This window comes from Ctenopharyngodon idella, chromosome 6 (genome assembly GCF_019924925.1).
Source record: "Ctenopharyngodon idella isolate HZGC_01 chromosome 6, HZGC01, whole genome shotgun sequence".
Taxonomy (NCBI): domain Eukaryota; kingdom Metazoa; phylum Chordata; class Actinopteri; order Cypriniformes; family Xenocyprididae; genus Ctenopharyngodon; species Ctenopharyngodon idella.
In genome coordinates this window covers 31,882,507-31,901,409 of record NC_067225.1, presented here as the reverse complement: position 1 = coordinate 31,901,409, position 18,903 = coordinate 31,882,507, and the positions used below count along the sequence as shown (strand labels likewise).

General features: G+C 34.6%; 2 protein-coding genes across 3 annotated transcripts in view; both read left to right on the top strand.

Annotated features, from left to right (window-relative positions):
* The first annotated feature begins 431 nt into the window (after positions 1-431).
* tnni1b (troponin I type 1b (skeletal, slow)) lies at positions 432-5,375 on the top strand. Of its 2 annotated transcripts, none has more exons than XM_051898185.1 (6): positions 432-599; positions 880-1,011; positions 1,267-1,356; positions 4,608-4,784; positions 4,894-5,013; positions 5,140-5,375. In XM_051898185.1, the coding sequence occupies exons 1-5, from the start codon at positions 591-593 to the stop codon at positions 4,984-4,986; spliced, it is 501 nt and encodes a 166-aa protein (XP_051754145.1). In that variant the 5' UTR covers positions 432-590; the 3' UTR covers positions 4,987-5,013; positions 5,140-5,375. The 2 variants fall into 2 exon arrangements, with proteins under 2 accessions (XP_051754145.1, XP_051754144.1); XM_051898184.1 differs by having other exon boundaries at positions 4,894-5,021.
* Positions 5,376-10,198: 4,823 nt separating this feature from the next.
* Positions 10,199-18,903, top strand: part of tnnt2b (troponin T type 2b (cardiac)) — a 17,250-nt gene continuing 8,545 nt past the window's right edge. Inside the window, exons 1-8 of the mRNA XM_051898139.1 lie at positions 10,199-10,227; positions 10,382-10,392; positions 14,883-14,933; positions 15,585-15,632; positions 15,996-16,022; positions 16,180-16,198; positions 17,405-17,465; positions 17,880-17,996. Of these exons, the coding sequence (XP_051754099.1) occupies positions 10,199-10,227; positions 10,382-10,392; positions 14,883-14,933; positions 15,585-15,632; positions 15,996-16,022; positions 16,180-16,198; positions 17,405-17,465; positions 17,880-17,996 (363 nt within the window). The remainder of the gene's footprint in view (positions 10,228-10,381; positions 10,393-14,882; positions 14,934-15,584; positions 15,633-15,995; positions 16,023-16,179; positions 16,199-17,404; positions 17,466-17,879; positions 17,997-18,903) is intronic.

Sequence of the window (18,903 nt, the reverse complement as noted above, 5' to 3'; positions counted from 1 at the left end):
TCTGAGACCAGACTGAAAATCTTATGATATAAAATCAAGAAGGCATATTTAAAGATTCTAGGTCACACTATTAAAGAAGTACATTAGTAACACTGATGCAATTTTTCTAGCTTCTTCATTCTCACACTGAATAAGCAGGTTTTGTTCATTTCAGCTGTCAATAAAGCATAAGAGGGACATATCAAATACTTTTCACTCAAATTATTATGGTTATTATATAATTTGCAATGAAATAATGCATTTTCTTTGGGGTCTTAGGCTTTTGGACATCACTATATGATGTTTTATAAAAAAAAGCTTTCTTATTAATAATAATTATGATATTTATTATCTAATTGTGTGTTTTTATTCCTTTGCAGACAAGAGGTAAGAGTGAAAAGCCATCATTGAATGCCACTTTTTCAATACATTATCTAACTAATGTACCTGCAAACTAATCTACTGTAACAATAACACATGATATAATGAATGATAGTATTTAATATGCAGTATATAACATATATGCAACATATATAATGAGTGCTATATATAACCAATGCTCATTTCAAATTTGACAGAAAAAGTCCAAGATCTCTGCATCTCGCAAGCTGATGCTAAAGGTACATTTGCATTGCAAAATAATTTTCTGCAATTGTTGTAGCTTCATAAATTGTAGTTCCATGCAATATTTTTGTATTTTCTGAGGAAAAATGTAACTAGAGTTTGCTTGTGCAAAATGCCATATTTTTAGGTGTTTATGTGTGGTTGCTAAAAAAACAAAACAAAAGAGCAATACTTAGCAAACACCACAAATTAATAAAGTGCATTCAAACTTTTATTATTATTGATTTTCTCCTAGCATATATTACATTTCAAAGTGCATGTCTATGTGTTTGTCAGAGTCTTATGGTAGCTAAAGCAAAGGATGACTTAGAGCAAGAGCTGGTCGATAAAGAGGCAGAGAAGGAGAGATATCTGGCTGAGAAAGCTCCTCAGATACAGACCAGTGGGATGTCTTTCGCTGAGCTTCAGGTATGTCCACAGCTCACAAAACTCTATTGGTATTAATATAGAAAAATACCAAAAAATATGTTCTTGAATACTATAGAATTCCCAAAAGTGCTATTTAAGCATCATGATACAGTATATAAATATGGTATGTATGTGAATTCAAGGTGATTGGGATACTTTTTGCCATTGAGATGCCATAGTACTTCTATAAGATTTACTTTCAAAACCAGCAAAATCAGTGGCAGTCCTGTAAAAACTATTTGTTCTCTCTATCAGGAGCTGTGTCGGGAACTACACGCTAAAATTGATGTGGTTGACGAGGAGCGCTATGACATCGAGGCTAAAGTGCTTCACAACACAAGAGAAGTAAAGTAACCGTTTAGCCTTTTACTGTGTATAAGCAACAGTAACTCAGTCAACAATCAATGCTAGGAAAATTAAAAGTCCCCTAACCAGACATGACACAACAAGTTTCCAGCATTAATTTGTCAGTTCATGTTAAAAGTGAAAAAATGCATACATATTCACCAAATTAAAATTTGGTGATTTAATAGAGCACAAGAGTGTATAGAAATGTTTTACTTATTTTTTTAAATCCAAACTAAGAACCAAACCAAACAGTTCCAAGACGAATCACAGCAATGCACAATTTAATTAAATAAAAAAAAAATTATATGAAAAACAGAAACTGCTAATAAACTATGCCTTGCAAATGACTTTATTGGTGAAAAAAAAAAAAAAATGCTGGCAATAACTAATTGATATAAACGACTTTTAACACCAACTGTAAACCGACTGAGCCCAACTAGATCAGACCCGGTCCATATGGGCATGATCAGTCGTCAGGACCAAAATACATTCATACACAGCCTTACGAAAAAGAAGTTGTTTCAAGTGTGCTGTAAGTATACTTCTTTTAATCTAAAAATAAGAAAGTATACTTTCAGTCTACTTTTTATGAACTTCTCAGAAATATACTTAAAATTGCACTTAAGTATACTTGACTTATTCTGACAGAAAGTTTAAGTATACTTAGTACGGTGTACTTATACCTATACTTGTACTCTATCTTTTGATCAAGATATACTTAAAAGTATATTTAAATATTTCACATAGTTTTACATACTCTCTTATAAACTTACATTGTTTGAAAATATTGATTTATAGAGAAAACAGATATGTTCCTACACACAGAAAAAAAGGGTTTAAAATTGTACCTTTAGGGGTACAACAGCTTGTCGCTGCGGGGCAGTACCTTTAAAGGGACCTTTTTTGTACCTTTTTTACTCCAAAAAGGTACTAATATCAGAAGTGTAAAGTCCAGGTTCAGAAAGTAAAAGTCCTCCTCTGTTTTTTGTTCCAGTCACCTGGATTTGATAATTAGCAGTTTTTTCAACCAGGAGGTACACAGCAAAAACTCCTGGGAGTATATGTGAGACCATACTCTGTCTCAGACGTCATTTATGTCAGACTGTACGACAGTCAAGACGCGTAAAAAAAGACGCGCTTGAGTTTTACATCATCAACCTATACACATTCGGTGACAGTGAGCTGAAATGGTGGCTAACAAAGAAATCTCTACCGTTAATTTTGATAATGGCTTGTCTTGAAAAACTAAGACAATTTGACGTTTGTCGTAGGAGAAGTCACACTGCAGGACTGTGCGCAAAATCTTCTGACACTGCCAGAATTTCGTCGGAGGTTAAATTTGATCGCAACAGTCATTAATCGGCTGTCGGTGAACATGTCAAACTAGCGATCAAAGACTACAGATTTTAGGCTTTTAGGATTTGCAAAATTTGTCTCAGACGACCTAATCGTGGACAAAATTGCACAGTGTGCACCAGCCTTAACACTCTTGAGTAGGGTTGGGTATCGAATTCGATACTTTTTAGGTACCGATCGAATTGCCTCGATACTATCGAGTATCGAAAAGTGTCTTGTCATTCGGTACCAAATTTCGATACCTCCGAACGGAGCCGGGGAGAGTGGGTAGAGAAATGCTGTCGCTGTCTCGTTGAGCAATGTTATAACGTTGCACTACATTGTTATTTATATCTAAATATATAAAACTATGCGCGCGAGAGAGACCCTGAGTGCGAGGGAGCGAGTGAATCAATGGTTTCACTTTCAGTTTATCTCCGAAAAGGACAGGTGAGAGCAGTCACTCCAGATACTGTGAACAGCAAAACAGAAGTGCCGCACTGCCTGCACAAACAGCGGGACGCGCAATGTTTTTTTAGTTATGGGCAGGTACAACACACAGCAGCGTTATATCAGCGCTCGGAAACACGTGACCGGTTCATGACGGCCTCTAGTTCGCCTGCACGAGCACATGCTCTGGCACAATTCTGGTGGAAAAGGGGTATCAGCGTCCTCCTGATACTGCCACTGTGTGCAAGCATCAACCACACCCTCAGAGCGGACATCTTCAAACGGTTGTCTCCTGAAAAATCATATTTATATATATATATATATATATATATATATATATATATAGATACATAGATAGATAGATAATCTGCGGGTCAGGTCAAGTAATAAAAAATGTCATTCCAATTAATTGCGGGTGGATAAGTGATAAATCATTAATGTGTTGATTTTAATAAAGACATGGAACTCTCATTTCATGGCAAGACACAACAAACGTGCGTCACTATTTTACTTCCGTTTTCAACTGAACGTATTTTCTTGAGAGAAAATCAATCAAGGAAAACATGTGCCTAGATCACCTCCTAGTGGTCATTATATAAAACACAAAGGAAAACCCTACATGAGATATTGCTTTATAACTTAACAGCTTTAACTAAAAATATACACACGCTTAACTAACAGAAATGATATAATTATATATTATATATAATTATATATCCAACAATGATGTAGGGAAACAGTGGCAAAATATAAGTTTGAAGGGAGTAAAGCCTGTGTTTAAAGGCTGTTAAGGAAATGTAATTTAGCCAAATAAGAACTATAATTTTAAATAAATGTTAATTTATAAGCAGCCTTTTTGTGCAGTGGCTCAGGAGATGAGTCTTCGAGTCTGTAAAAAAAAAAAAAGTCAACAAACTTAAAATATAAAACCAAAGATTTTTTGAGGTAATGTAATCTTGTAAAAACAGATTTTATAAAATTGGTATTGAAAAAGGTATCGTTCAGGAATCAGTATCGAAGTCAAGGTATCGGTATCAGTATCGATATCAAAAATTTTTGAACGATACCCAGCCCTACTCTTGAGTATGGTCTCACATATACTTCCAGGAGTTTTTGCTGTGTACCCCCTGGTTGAAAAACTGTGCTAATTATCAAATCCAGGTGACTGGAACAAAATACTGAGGAGGACTTTTACTTTCTGAACCTGGACTTTACACCTCTGATATTAGTACTTTTTTGGAGTATAAAAAGGTATAAAAATGTCCCTTTAAAGGTACTGTCCCAGCGACAAGCTGTTGTACCCTTAAAAATACAATTTTAAACCTTTTTTGTTCTGTGTCTAATTAGTATTTGAATTTTTGTGTAGTGTGTTCACGGCTTAAGAATGTAGCAATCAGACTTATACAGAAACTTGCTCAATAGAAACGGGTGAATGCTGAAACTTGTAATCAAACCTTTTGCAGATCAAAGATCTGAACATCAAAGTCCTGGACCTGAGGGGCAAATTTAAGCGACCCCCCTTGAGAAGAGTCCGAGTCTCAGCTGACGCCATCCTGCGCTCTCTGCTGGGCTCCAAACACAAGGTGTCCATGGATCTGAGAGCAAACCTCAAATCCGTCAAGAAGGAAGACACAGAGAAGGTGAGCTGTGGGTCCATGCCGTCCATCTGGGCTGAAATGAAAGAGTTTAGCGTCACTCAGACCTTTATTTTAACACAATTCTGTGATACATTTGTGTGTCTCTCTGTAGGAAAAGACAGTGGAGGTCAGTGACTGGAGGAAAAATGTGGAGGCCATGTCTGGAATGGAAGGAAGGAAGAAAATGTTTGATGCAGCGCAGTAAACAAGAAATCACAATCAACATCTGCAAACATGCAAGTATGAAAATGAACCATATGGAGATTCCTAAAACACATTCTGTTTAACTTTTACAAGTGACATTGGCCATTGTTGCAGAACTTACAAGAAAGACTTTTTTTTATTTATCTTTTTACAGGAAATCAGGGTGGGATGAAGTAGAGGAAGTGACAACGCTGATTAAAAATACATCCCTCGTTTTGACGTGCTTCAAAAGCTTCAAATCCACATGAAATAAACTAAGATATAGGAATGCATTCATGCTTGTCAAATACAAAATCATTTGTCAGTGTGTTCAATAAGTGTCAAACTAAAAGCCCTGCGATGTGAAACGTGTCATAAGCATTGTACTGTAAATAAATTGTGTAATCTCCAGATACTTATCATGATTTGTCGTCATTTCATGTGAATATTTGTACTGTATATCCTCCATTACAGTCAAATGTTTAGTCAGGACTAAAGATAGTGTTTTGGGGAAATTGACTAATAAAATGAAATGATAAGAAACCTGGAAATTCAGTACCCTGATGAAACAAACCTCTTTGTCTCTATGAGTAATCATGACTATATATGTATGGAATGTCTGTAATGGTAAAAAGTATGTGAATGATAAGGCCAAAGCGACCTGCACATTTCTCAGTTTACCAGTCGAGAGTTGGTCATTTTGGTGCGTTCAAGTCCTCCTGGGAAGTTCGTATTTACAAGTTGGGAAGTTGTGTTCACGACGTCAGGTGCGTTCAAGTTCGTCGAGGCAAAATGGCGGCGACATATTTTAGAAACTCATTTGATCTTGTATGTTTATAGGGTGACCAGACGTCCAGTTTGAATCGGGACAGTTCTGTATTTCAGCTCTATTTTTAGTGTACCGACGTATTATGACAAAATCATGTTTTGTCCCGTATTTCTTCTTTCATAAATTGTCTTTTCTAGGTGATCATATAATGGGTACGAGGAAATATCAGTCTATGGAAAATATAAAGGCTGCAGTCTGACCAACATGCCACCAAGAAACTGATGGTCATATCCTTACCAGCAGCTAGAGGGCGCTGCTTACCAGCTACATATAGAACAGTAAAACTGTTGAAACATTAAGAACTTTATTTTTAATATAGTATTGAAAAATAAATATCTGGCTGTGTTCTTTATACGGGTTCTAAATAATGTCATCATACTTTAAATTTTAAAAGATTAAAGAAGTGCATGAAAAGGAAGGCTAAAGCCATTTATCCAAAGCATGTCCAAACTAATAACCAGCCAGTTCTCTAAAAGGTCAAGATGGTGAGAAAACAAAAGCAGTTTAAAGGCCAAACACTGTTCACTAAAATATGACGTGCACAAGGCCACAGTGTAAAAAGGTGAAACATTTCACTCCTAAATGACCGACTCTCACTTTCACAAGAGAAAGTTAAAATGCATTTTTGTGATATTCGCCCATCCCTGGTCACATGACTCACCTCCAAACTATGAAAGATCTGCCTTTCTGTCCCTCACATTACCCCTGTATTGACTGTAACATAATGCAGTTTTACTCTAGTGCAGGATTGACCGTCTGAATAGTGTTTCCATCCCAGTTAAGTTCTGCATTCATTGCACTGAGTCTCTTCATTCATCTTTCTTTTATCAAGCGACTTAGCAAATAACCTGGTTTGTTATAAATAACCTGAATGTTTCTTTTTGAAAGAGCAAGTGAGGACAGGAAGATAGTTTCTTTACCATTCATTCTTAAGAGTAGCAATGCTATCTAATTTTTATGTTGTATATCATTTATATAGCCTTTTTATAAGGATGAAATTGCATTGATTTATTTTTGTTATACCAATATTTTTTATAAAAAAAACACTGAATAATAAACATTTAATATTGCAGATAGTTTATAAAATGCATAACTTTTATACCTATACCATATCCATCATTTAGAGCCCTGGGAAGTGTACTCCACAGGTTAGGCCTATTCCGCCATCTTAAGGGAGATTCCAATCCGAAGGGCGCGTACATGTTCAGTTTTAAGAGCACTGCAAATGGCATAGGGAATGAAAGGGAACATCATTACAATTGCTTCAGAGGAAGCGGCACTTTGAAAAAAAAATAAAAATGTAATGGCAAAAAACATTGAGGCTCCAGTGTTTTATTGAGGTTAATTAGTCCCAGGTGTGGTACACAGTTGTTTGCAGGTATAAAGTGCTCGAGCCGTGACATAGTATGCTAATCTCATGATTATGGTTAAATAAGATAAGTAATTATTAAGTTGGCAAAACTAAAAAACAAATTGAGGCAATCGGTTACATCAAAATTTAAGTTAAGAAATTCAAAGTTTAAGTAAGCAGAACTTTTATTTTGTACTCAAACATTTAATTGTTCTTAAATTGAAATATTTGAGTAAATTAATTCATACATTTAATTTAAAATTATCATGTAATCTCAACATAAACATTTTTATTAATGTAAACTTATAACTAGCTAATACAGAAAATACTAACTTGCTAACATGTTAGCAATAGTATGGTATAGCACTTGCTGAATGAGTGCAGAAATATAAAGCATATAACGTACTTGCTTTCAAACCAAGCCACACGCGCCACTTGTCAGCATGAATATAACTCTCCAAAAACCCACGTTAAAAGAAACTCTTCTAAATTAGCGTAACAAAAATATTAAATCTCCCACATAACATTAATCTTGCACAAAAAAACATTATATAACACTTAATTTTAGCATTTACTCTCCCTTTCGAGTGCCATGGACAAAGCATGCTGGGAAACAAATCCCAGCCCAGTTTCAGTTAAACTTAAGTTAATCTAAATTAAAAGAAATAAGTTCATAAAACTTAAAGCAATGAAACAGTTCAGTTTACTTAAAATATGTCAGTTCTGTGAACTCAAAAGAAAAAGAAAGTGCTAAATACTCATAAAAGTTCATTTGACAGTACTAATTTGTTTAATTTAAGTTTTTCCTACTCAAACCAATTAATTATTTTGAGTGTTAGGGTTTACAATGCACATAAAATATAACCAAATTATATTTATTTTCATAGTAAACATTGCAACAGACATTTAGCACTCAGTTTAGTATTTTTAAATATGACAATTTATATGAATTAAATTAATAATGGTTATTTAATATTTATAGAATTGCACTTGGATGTAGTATATAACATGTAAAGTATATTATGTCATCATACCTCAAACTTGCATTACTGTTGTTTCTTCTACATTTGATGACATTGCAGGATTTTCCAAATGAATGCATTTTGTCAAGTGAAGTGAACTTAAATGGATATCTGGTGTTCAGGGAATAGGGAGCAGCAGTGAACACTACATAAGGACCCTGTCAATCGGAACGCAGCTACACATTCTTTGTCTGTCCTCGTTGGTTAAGATTGATCAGACTCTTGTGTTGATCTCACCTGTTGGCTACATGTACCTGCAATTCTCTAACGTCTGCTTTCCATCATCTGCTCCATTGTTGTTCTCCATCTCCTGTCTCATCACAACATTTTTTCTTTTGTCAAATCAACTTAGATAATTAATGTGGTTCAGATGACATAATATTTTGAGTTTCTGTTGATAAATTAATAATTTTCATTGTATTAACTGAAATGTTTAACTCAAAATTTTAAAGGGGTGGTTTATTATGATTTCACTTTTTTAACTTTAGTTAGTGTGTAATGTTGCTGTTTGAGCATAAACAACATCTGCAAAGTTACGATGCTCAAAGTTCAATGCAAAGGGAGATATTTTCTTTTACAGAAATCGCTTTTTAAGGACTACAACAAATGGCTGGTAGGGACTACAACGGACTGCTTCACAAACGAGGGTCAGTTCAACACTGGATTTGCACAAAAGATTAACATGACAGCACTTGCTAGTCGATGAGTTGAATCAACTCCACAGAAATTACAGAAATCTAACCACTAACCATTCAGAAATGTCCAATTTCATTCTAAAAGTTGTAACTTCTTCCTGAGTCTCTCCATCAGTGTCGACTCCGGTTTGAACAATGTAAGGCTGAACACCGTTACTGACAATCCTCATTTTGGCTGCGTGAGATTCTCCAGCTTTGTTGTTGTTGAGCAACCGAAGCATGAGCTGTTAAAGCTCCACCCTCTTCTGGAAAGAGACACACACAAAAACGGCGTGTTTTTGCTCACACCCAAATAGGGGCGAATTTGACAAGCTATAATAAATTATCTGTGGGGTATTTTGTATCAAGCTGACATGGTTTTATTGAACTGACTGACAACCATATCTTATTAGTAAAAAAAGAAAAATAATACATTTTCAGAAGTCTGGCGACATACAGTACATGTCAAGTAATGGGACTAAACAGCTTCTGACTGTTCAAAAACTAATAAAAGATCCGGCATAGTGATAAAGAGCAGAGATTCTCCAGCAGCGGGTGAAGACAGCAGGTCACACGTGTCACATAGTTACTCAATGAATGAAAAGACTGTCATTGTGTTAATTTTCTCACCTGCGGGGTTGACATCCCATGACCCTTCAAACGTCACAGGAAATGAACCACAGGTCAACTCAACTTCAGACTTCAGACTGAAAGTGTGCGAGCTCTGCCTACAGCAGAATTCAGCTAAAATTAAATTTTTACAATGACTTAGACAAATGCGACTCTTGACAGATGTGAAAAACCATGGTGGTGCATGAATTTCAGTGTAACAGTAAGTATCATAGTACTGCCACAGTATGCATTTGCAAGTATAAACAATTAATTTATGCAAATATCATGTACTTTAAGTCAATGTTTTTTATTATGTATAAACGTATCACTCCAAAACAGAACTCAATGATCATCATATGAGAACACAGTTGTCAGCCGATCTATTAATAGACACAATGCACATCCGCAGAGAATGTGTCCAATGTTTTGTGCATGTACTATATGTGTTCATAGGTGCATATGTATGTGCATGTAAATCCAGCCCACCCTCTATGAAGACAAATCATCACATATGAAGTCATGTGATCTTTGGGCAATTTATATATCATTGGGGTTCAGCTTCAAGAGCAAACAGCCTTCGGTAACAAACTTGTGAGTAACATCATCCCGAACAACAACCTAAAGACAGGTAAGATGAATATCTGCATGATATATTGAATGTTTTCATGTTGTCAGGCTACTATAATGACTGTAAAAACTGACAAATTCTTCTGTAATCTGTACATAAAACAGATCTAAATCTAAGCATGTCATACAGAGAGGACGTTGAGAATGAGTAAGTGTCTTTGTGTTTCATTAAAGAGGATTTTGATAGATATACATTGAGTATGATGTAAGCTGAGAATTATTGCATAGACTCACGTTCAGTCACTGACACATTTATAGTGATTGCAAAAGTTAAAATAACATTGTGGTTTGTTTCCGTCCAGGGAGCAAGCGGGTAAGTTTGAATTTGTTTTCCTCTTCTGTGAATAATAAATCTACATCGAGCCAAGACTGTTAAACTGTCTTAAACTCACAGTAGTGTGCATAAAGCTTAACATTCACTTTATATGAAATTCCCCCAAATACATATAAAATTCGCAATAGCAAAATAAATACAGCTGAACAAAGTAAAAAGAATTGAAATCAAATTTAAAATAACTGCATAGTTTACCTTTTATAAATAAAATATAGATTAATCCTTATTAAAGTTACAAAAGTTATTCAGTCAAAATCAGTGAGTGATTTTCTTTTTAGGCTGCTGTGACTTTAAGACCGAATGCACGGATTCAATATGCTGGTACACATGCGTTTTCTTGCTCATCTGTTTAAGTTCATTTAAGACATAACCGACTGTGTTTACAAAGATATTTTGACATAATTTTGTGTGTATTTGTCCGTTTAAGTGCAAAAAGATGCGAAAGAGAATAAGCGGATTCTAAAGTTTTATTTCATAACAAGTATCCAATTCCAGAATTGGAATCGATTTTTAATTCCCAACCCTATTAATAAGTAATATAATTGACTTAAGTAATGTAAATTTAGATGTTTGCATTTTCCTAACACATTGAAATAGCTAGTTTCACGGGGGTAAAAAGATGTGACTATTATGTCATAATTATAAAATTATAAGATTTAAAAAAAAAAAAAAGATATTTCGTGTAGAATATTTCACCTTTTATGCAAACCCATTTCCACCAGATAGGAAAAATGAATCATAATTTTGACATTATAAAGTCATTTGGACAAAAAAGTCATTTTTATGTAATTATTGACTTTTTATGTAATAATTTCAACTTTTTTCCTCATAATTCTGACTTTTCTCATTCTTTTGACTTTTTGTGAATTTAGTATGTCAGTATGATTTACCAAAGCATTTTTATTTCATATCTTTTCACACTGATTAGGGCAAATTTACTGATTACTTTCCTGGATGCCAATAATTATGGTTGAAAAATTAAATCTATGTTATTGTGGGATAAAATAAATGCATTGTAGTGATCTTTTATGAAACATGATCTGTTCTTGCATGACCCAGACTAAAAATACAGGTTGATATAAACAAACTTTTTTAGATGCACTTAATAAATTACAGTTCTGATCATTCATAATGACTAAAAAGTATGAAGAGAATGTGTTTTCCGCATTGTCTTAAAGTTACTTCAGTTAAAACATTCCAGTTGGAGTTCTCAAGCAGAGAAAGGTTTATGTGTTCGAGGCTGTTGAGAGGGACTGTTGTTTGAAGCACAATGGCAATCTCAGTCTGTCCCTCTCTTGGCAGCCCAAATGAGAGTCAGGTTTCCTCTCCGTAGATGATCCGGTTTGTACATCGGCTCCTGGGCTTTTACCCTGATACCTGAGTTAAATGTTACCTTTATTTACCAGCGGCGGAGAGAGTTAGGTGAGATTCACCGTGAACGAGGTTGCATGGAACAAAGAGATTAGCAAACAAAACAAACCTTCCCTTCTTTTGACAGGAATTTATGTTTAGCCCACTGAAAATAGACCTGAGGAAACAAATAAGGGCTCAGGGAGAAGAATTTATCTGGCAATTTCCAACAGGACACTTTTTGGTGTATATATGGCTTTTTTTGAAGCAAGACAAATAGATGTTACATATAGTATTGCAAAGTAACTAGTTTGAAATACATTTATTACAAATATCTCCACCATAAAACAGTGATTCTGAATAGACAAATAATCTCAATAACCAAAGTTTTTAAAAAATACATATGTAATTTTAGGAATAGTTTCATATTAACATTTTCATCATATGTATTTCTATTTAAATTCTTTTAATTTGTAAAAATGCATAAGTTTATCATTAATTAAAGGAACATTTGGTCCCAAACTACCTACTGATTGGCCGTTATGTTTAATACAAATATCCAACTTACTTGGAAACATATTATCCTTTCTGACATAGTAATAATTGCAATAATTGCTCATATAAAATGAGTTTTTAAAAAAATCAGAACCCATCCTAAAATAGTGCAAATGTCAAACCTCATATTAAATGTGTTAAATAAATAGATAAATAAATAAAACAGCTAACATATATTTAACTCAACCTCTTAATTTAAAAATAAATCAGATTGTTAAGCAATTTTCAATTGTTGAAAATGAAAAACAACAACATTTTAAGAGTTTTAGGTCCTGTTTCGAACCGTATTCATGAAAAGTGCCAGCTATATTTTGTTCTGGGAGGACATTTGGCTGTTTTTTGTTTAAACCTGCCCTACGTCCAGTAAAGAACAGGAAAATAAGGGTGGATGGATATCATGTTCTTTGGCAGCTGAAGTTGATATGAGAGAAGCTGGTGAAAGGAGTGTTCATGTGTGGCCGGATCAGTTGGAGGGTGGAGAATCAGGACTAGCAGTTTTCCCAAAGTACATTATGTAATGACATTGAGTGACATCATTCACGAGTCTAATCCTTCATTGTTTAAATGGAGCACAATTTCCTTCCTCTGCCCTGAAATGGCTTGTATCCATTTGAATAGCCTAGTTAAATGAGATTATTGCTATACTTTGGTGACAAAACTGTCCATAGTAGCAAATATGACAAAATCTCATTTTGGAGACAGCCGACAAAGTGATTTTGATAGGAACTTTTATGCCCTTTTACAAAATCTTGATTATTTTCCACATATTCTCTGTTGTTGAAGCTCCTCAGTTCCCAGTCTGTGCCAAAGCCAAAGACTTTAATATATAGAAAGACGGTGCACTCGTATTATTATGAATGGGAGGAAGTGCAACGCGCAACATGGCGGAATAAGTCACGCCTTCTAAATAAGAGCCAATCGCCGATTGCTAAAGTCATTGCGTCACTGCAGCGGCCGTTAGAAGCTCCGCTGTGGTGAGAAATCGAGTCCCCCCAGAAATCGGGTCTCCTGTACGCCTTTTTTATGATCCCATTGGTTCAACAGACTTAAAATTGGTAGTATTTTTAGCGCCTGAAAATTCCGTTGTGATTTATATTGTTCCTATAGAAACACTCAGACGCAGGCGCATGCGCAGTAGCTTGATCCAGCCTGAAAAATGCCATTTTTTGTCATGATTCGAGCTTTTAGAAACTAAATTTATGAGACAGTTGTTGCCAGATTTCATTGGTGATTTCAAATATGAAATTTATTCGAAAGCTTGGCAAGCAGCTTTGGAGAATTTGATGTTTCCCCGTTCAAAGAGATAGGAGCTGCTCTTACATGCCCGAGAGGTGTATCAAAGATGGCCGCCGAGTGAAATGACTTGTCTTAAAGGGACTTTGGTAACGCTCTTGGGTGCGTTTCCCGTACAACGACATAACTTGCTGCTTCACTACCATAGTATGATGCATCGTTGAACAAATCGACTAGCTAGTCACGACTGTTTCCGGAAACCGTATTGTCGCAAACCTGTCCTTCAGCCACGTTGGTGAATGATGTCACGCAGGTGGTGGAGTAATAACTTCTTTAAATGAATCCGTTTGAGATTGAATTATTGCTAGATATTTTGCTATAAATTATGGACATGGCATCTGAGGACTAATTCTCATTTTTCTCAGTTATTTTGCTTTATTTCCAGATTCAATCATAGGCTCGTTCTTACATAACAGAGCGCGTACGCACAAGCGCTCTCTTTGGTGCTTAAAATCTCTTTGACAAACTAAAATATGTAAATTACATTATATACATTGTACTTCATGTCAGTTTGCTTATTTTGCTCAAGATAAAGATTTATTAAGTCCACATGTCATAAAAAGAAGAAACCATGCTTCTAACCACAGCTCGAGAGTTGTCGTTCTAACTACACAAGTTTGCGATGCAGTTTGTGAATGTTTGGTCTTTTGAACTATGGTTTTGGAAAACACCAAATTGTTGAACAATGTTAGTAATGACGGAACTTGCAATGTTAGTTCCAGTCTCTATGAAGACCCTCCTTCCGAAAAGCACAATGAGCTCTGATTGGTCGGCTGGATTAGTGTGTTGTGATTGGTCATTCAAGCATGTTTTGTAAATGTCACACTCCTTACCATAACCGCGTTAAAACCGGGGTGGAAAAAACTGCATCTCTTGGACATAGCGACAACACACTACTAACTCAACCAGGCCTCACCCCATTTTTTTTGCGTATGCCTTGGGCGGGATGAGGAATGAGTAATATTGTGTCGTGTACGTTGCCAGAATTCAAGACTACAATGGAGGCGTTTCAGGGAATTCAGAAACAGTGCGCACTGATATAGAGAATAACTCCCGCTGGAGGGACTTTAAAACTTTGCAGAGCTTTTTCATGCAACATTACACACTAAAGAAAGCATAATAGATCTTTAAAAAAATAGCAAGATTTTTAAAGAAAAGTCTATATATCCTTGTTCAGAGTGAGTGTGTGTATTTTGCATGCATGCATTGCTCAATTGTAACCATATGCATGATTATTTTCTCATAATGCTGTCTGCATCTGCTTTGCACAGAGGAGGTGCAGGATGAGGAGGTGCTTGAGGAGGTAGAGGAGCAGGAGGAAGGTAGTGCAGCTTGTGCTAATGCTGCTGCTAAAGCTACACCTAATAATGAATGAGTTTTGCCATAATGGACTCGGAATAAATCAACAGATGATGTTGTCGGGTGAATCTCATGAATTGTGTCAAGAACATATCCTGAATTAAAAATCGATAAATTATGTTTTGCATAAACAATTATGTAAAATAGTGAAAATAATGCTTAATTTTTACACCATAGGCCATTTTTTCATGCAAAATATAATTTAGTTATTTCTTTTGAGCATGAAGTGAAAATCAGTGTTAGCTTTATTTGTGTGCTTTAAAAAAATGGATAATGCATGTTAATATAAATATCATTATAAACAACTGTTACTTATAGACTCACTGTTTTTCAAAGTCATAAATAAAAGAAAGATTATTGGAATACATTTTACAAGAAAACACTGTTTTTATTCAATGTGTTACTTGCCATTTCTTTGTAATTATTTGTGAAATTTATGAGCAATTTCTGAGTGAAAATTGTTTCAAAGTAAAACCTACACAATTTTTTTTCAGTATGTAAGTACTAGAATTATAATTACTTAAAGTTAATGTACACAAATCACATATAATGATTCAAAAGAAAGACACAAAAGACTTCAAGATAAATCCTTCTGTTTGTGTGTTCATTTTTAGGGCTTGTAGAGGCCGGTGAGAAGCGAACACCCAATCCACATCATGCAGGTAAAAAAATACCGGATTATTCAGCAAGTGCTTCTAATACAATAAACAACACCCAATAATTACTTTCACAAAGTCTCTGATTAAACGAAGTGTGACACATTTGGGATGAAGTTTCGAACAATGCCAGCTATTGTCAGCTTAATGGACTACATCCATCATATGTAAGAAGTTTCAAGCACTTCCAGACTGTCTTAACCTGAAATACTCTGTATACAAAGGTGACCACCCGGATTTTCTTGAAAAGGCTTACACAAAATACCTTTTAGTGAAGATTCCCTTTTGTGATAAGGGACATGTCTTCGGGGCTTTCTGTGTGGATTTTAACATTGCTGTCATATGACATGGCTGTCTTTTCTTATTTAGATGTTGCTGAGGAAGCTGGTGAAGAAGGTGAACATGATAACATCAGACTCATTCAAAACTGGTTTTAAACTTGAAACTGAGCCCAGATAATCTTTGAACTAAATCATCAGCATTGCTAGTATGCAAGTGTTTTCATACATCTGTATTTTTCCCTTCCCCTCCTGCCAAATGAATGGTACACAAGAAACAAAACCAAAGCATAAGTGAGTGGAATTTTTCAAATATAAATAATATAAAATAGAAGGATATATAATGTCAGGTTTTCATGGACTTTTAGGGTATGTTTACACGACAACAAGGTACTATCCGTTCACACAGATCTGCGAAAACGACTAAAAACGCTGTATTCTGCTGCCAGGCCAGTAGTTGGCGATGTCACTTGTAAAGAAACACTACGCGCCTGTAGACTGGACACGTAATACATGTGCGCATGACGTCACCTTTTCAGAAATTTGTGTTTTTGTAGTTTACAAGGAGACAAAAATGTGCACTTTGAATCGCATTTTCAAAAGTTTGCATTTTCAGGCCCCCAAAATGCATTGTCGTGTAAATGAACGACCAAAACACATAAAAAGTTTTCGGTTTTTAGTTGAAAACAATGTTGTGTAAACGGCCCCTTAGTTTGTAACACAGTTTCCCTGTGTTCTGTTCCTGTTTCCTTTGTTCCCGCTTATCTGTCTCCTAGGTTACTGATTGTGTCCATGGTTACCTATGATTTGCACCTGTGTGTAGTTTAGTTGCCTTTGTTTGTCCCATATATATATATATATATATATATATATAATTAGGGCTGTTGAACGATCGCGATTAATCGCATACAAAATAAAAGTTTGAGTTTGCTATAATATATGTGTGAATACTGTGTGTAATTAATATGTATATATAAATACACACAAATTCATGTATATATTTAAGAGAAATATGTTATTTATGTACAAAATATTTTTATTTATATATAATATAAATTATATAAAAATGTAAATAAATACATATACTTGTAAATATTTCTCAAATATATACATGAATGTGTTTGTATTTATATATACATAATAATTACACACAGCATATATTACACCCATATATATTACACAATTACACCCACATATATTAGGCAAACTCAAACTTTTATTTTGTATGCGATTAATGGTTTGACAGCCCTAAGCCCTGAGTTTAATTTGTCCCTTGTTAGTTCGTGGCTTTATGTGTGGTGTATTAATTCTTCTGCACACGTTCCTTAGTTTTGCATCTTTAGTGATTTCCTGTGTTCCTGAGTGATAGACTAGTATTTTCCTGTTTGTGCATGTTGCTTACCACTCAGTGTGATACATAACTGTAATACATGACCAAAAATTCCCAAATATATGACCATTTTACAAGAAAAATCTAATGCATTGTTGTTGATTTTTAAGACCCTTTTTGCCAGCTTTGGTGCCTCCCAAAATTCCCGATGGAGAGAAAGTTGATTTTGATGTGAGTACATTGCTTTTATTTTATTTTATTTAATTTTTTTAATTTTTGTTGTATTCTCTTATTTTTTATTTTATTTATTTTTTATTTTAATTTATTTTATTTTAATTTTTTTTTAATGTTTTGTGCATTATATTACACCATTAATTTAAGTATATGTCTACTTCATTTACATTGCGTTCTTTTGTTTGCACGGTTGTCTTCGTTAGCAGCCATAAGCAGCAAATTCTTTCGCAATACAAATATTCGTTTACTGTCATACCAATAAATCACTCTGAACTTTCAGTTAATAAACTAAACAATGTTATGTGACCTGTAGATTTTTATTGCACTGCCAATAAACATGTGACATATGTATTTTTTACTGTACTGTACATTTCCACTATAACTTAATTACCTTTAAAAATATATCCTCAGGATATTCACCGTAAACGTATGGAGAAAGACCTGACAGAGCTACAGACTCTCATTGAAGCGCACTTCGAGGGCAGAAAGAAAGAAGAAGAAGAGCTAATCAGCCTCACCCAGCGGATTGTAAGACATTTTATAAATGAATATATATATATATATATACCCTAACACTGCAACCATAATAAGACAAGTGAACTTGATGTTGAAATGACCCTGCTGAAAGGACAAACATGCTAGTTGACCAGCTAGGTTTGTTGGTAAACAGTCATGCTACACTGGTCCACTAGCTGGACTAGCAACAAACCAGCTCTTAACCAGCATGGAAATTTCCGTGCTCTTTCCGGTCGGACTGTGACTAGTCCCACAGAGCCAGACTGTTGACTACAACCTAAAAAGAAAACTTCAAAATAAATAAATACATTCAAATAAAGGCACGATTCCATGAACTTCATTATAGAAAACAATCAAAAATAGAAAATGTGTTTATTGATCAGAATTCTTGTACGTCCAAAAGTAATAACTATTTTACCAAGCTCAAAAAAACAAAGCCAAATATACTACAATTTGTAATTATGTCAATTATGAATGAGTGTCTTAACACAGCGTGAGAAAACTACATCAAATTACACGTGAGTAAATATGTAAATAACATTATTTTGCTAGTAAGAAAGATTTTTTCATTCATGTGAGTGTATGTGCAAAAAAAAAAAGAATCACACTACCATTCAATTTTACCAAACTTACTGGCATGGGGTAAATAATATTAATATTTTTATTTAGCACAGACCTATGAAATTAGTCAAAAGTGACAATAAAGATATAACATTACAAAGTATTTCTAATTCAAATAAAGTCTGTTCTTTTGAACCTTATATTCATCAAAGAATAATATACAAAAATATGAAGCAGCACAACTGTTTTCAAGATTGATAATAATCAGAAAAATCAGCATATTAGAATGATTTCTGAAGGATCATGTGACACTGAAGACTGGAGTAATGATGCTGAAAATTCAGCTTTGAATCACAGG

What these genes read in the sequence shown, in the direction of transcription:
- tnni1b (XM_051898185.1), top strand. An exon ending in TGCTTCACAACACAAGAGAA is followed by an intron (nt 1,357 to 4,607) that starts GTAAAGTAACCG and finishes AACCTTTTGCAG; the next exon opens with ATCAAAGATCTGAACATCAA. An exon ending in AGAAGGAAGACACAGAGAAG is followed by an intron (nt 4,785 to 4,893) that starts GTGAGCTGTGGG and finishes GTCTCTCTGTAG; the next exon opens with GAAAAGACAGTGGAGGTCAG.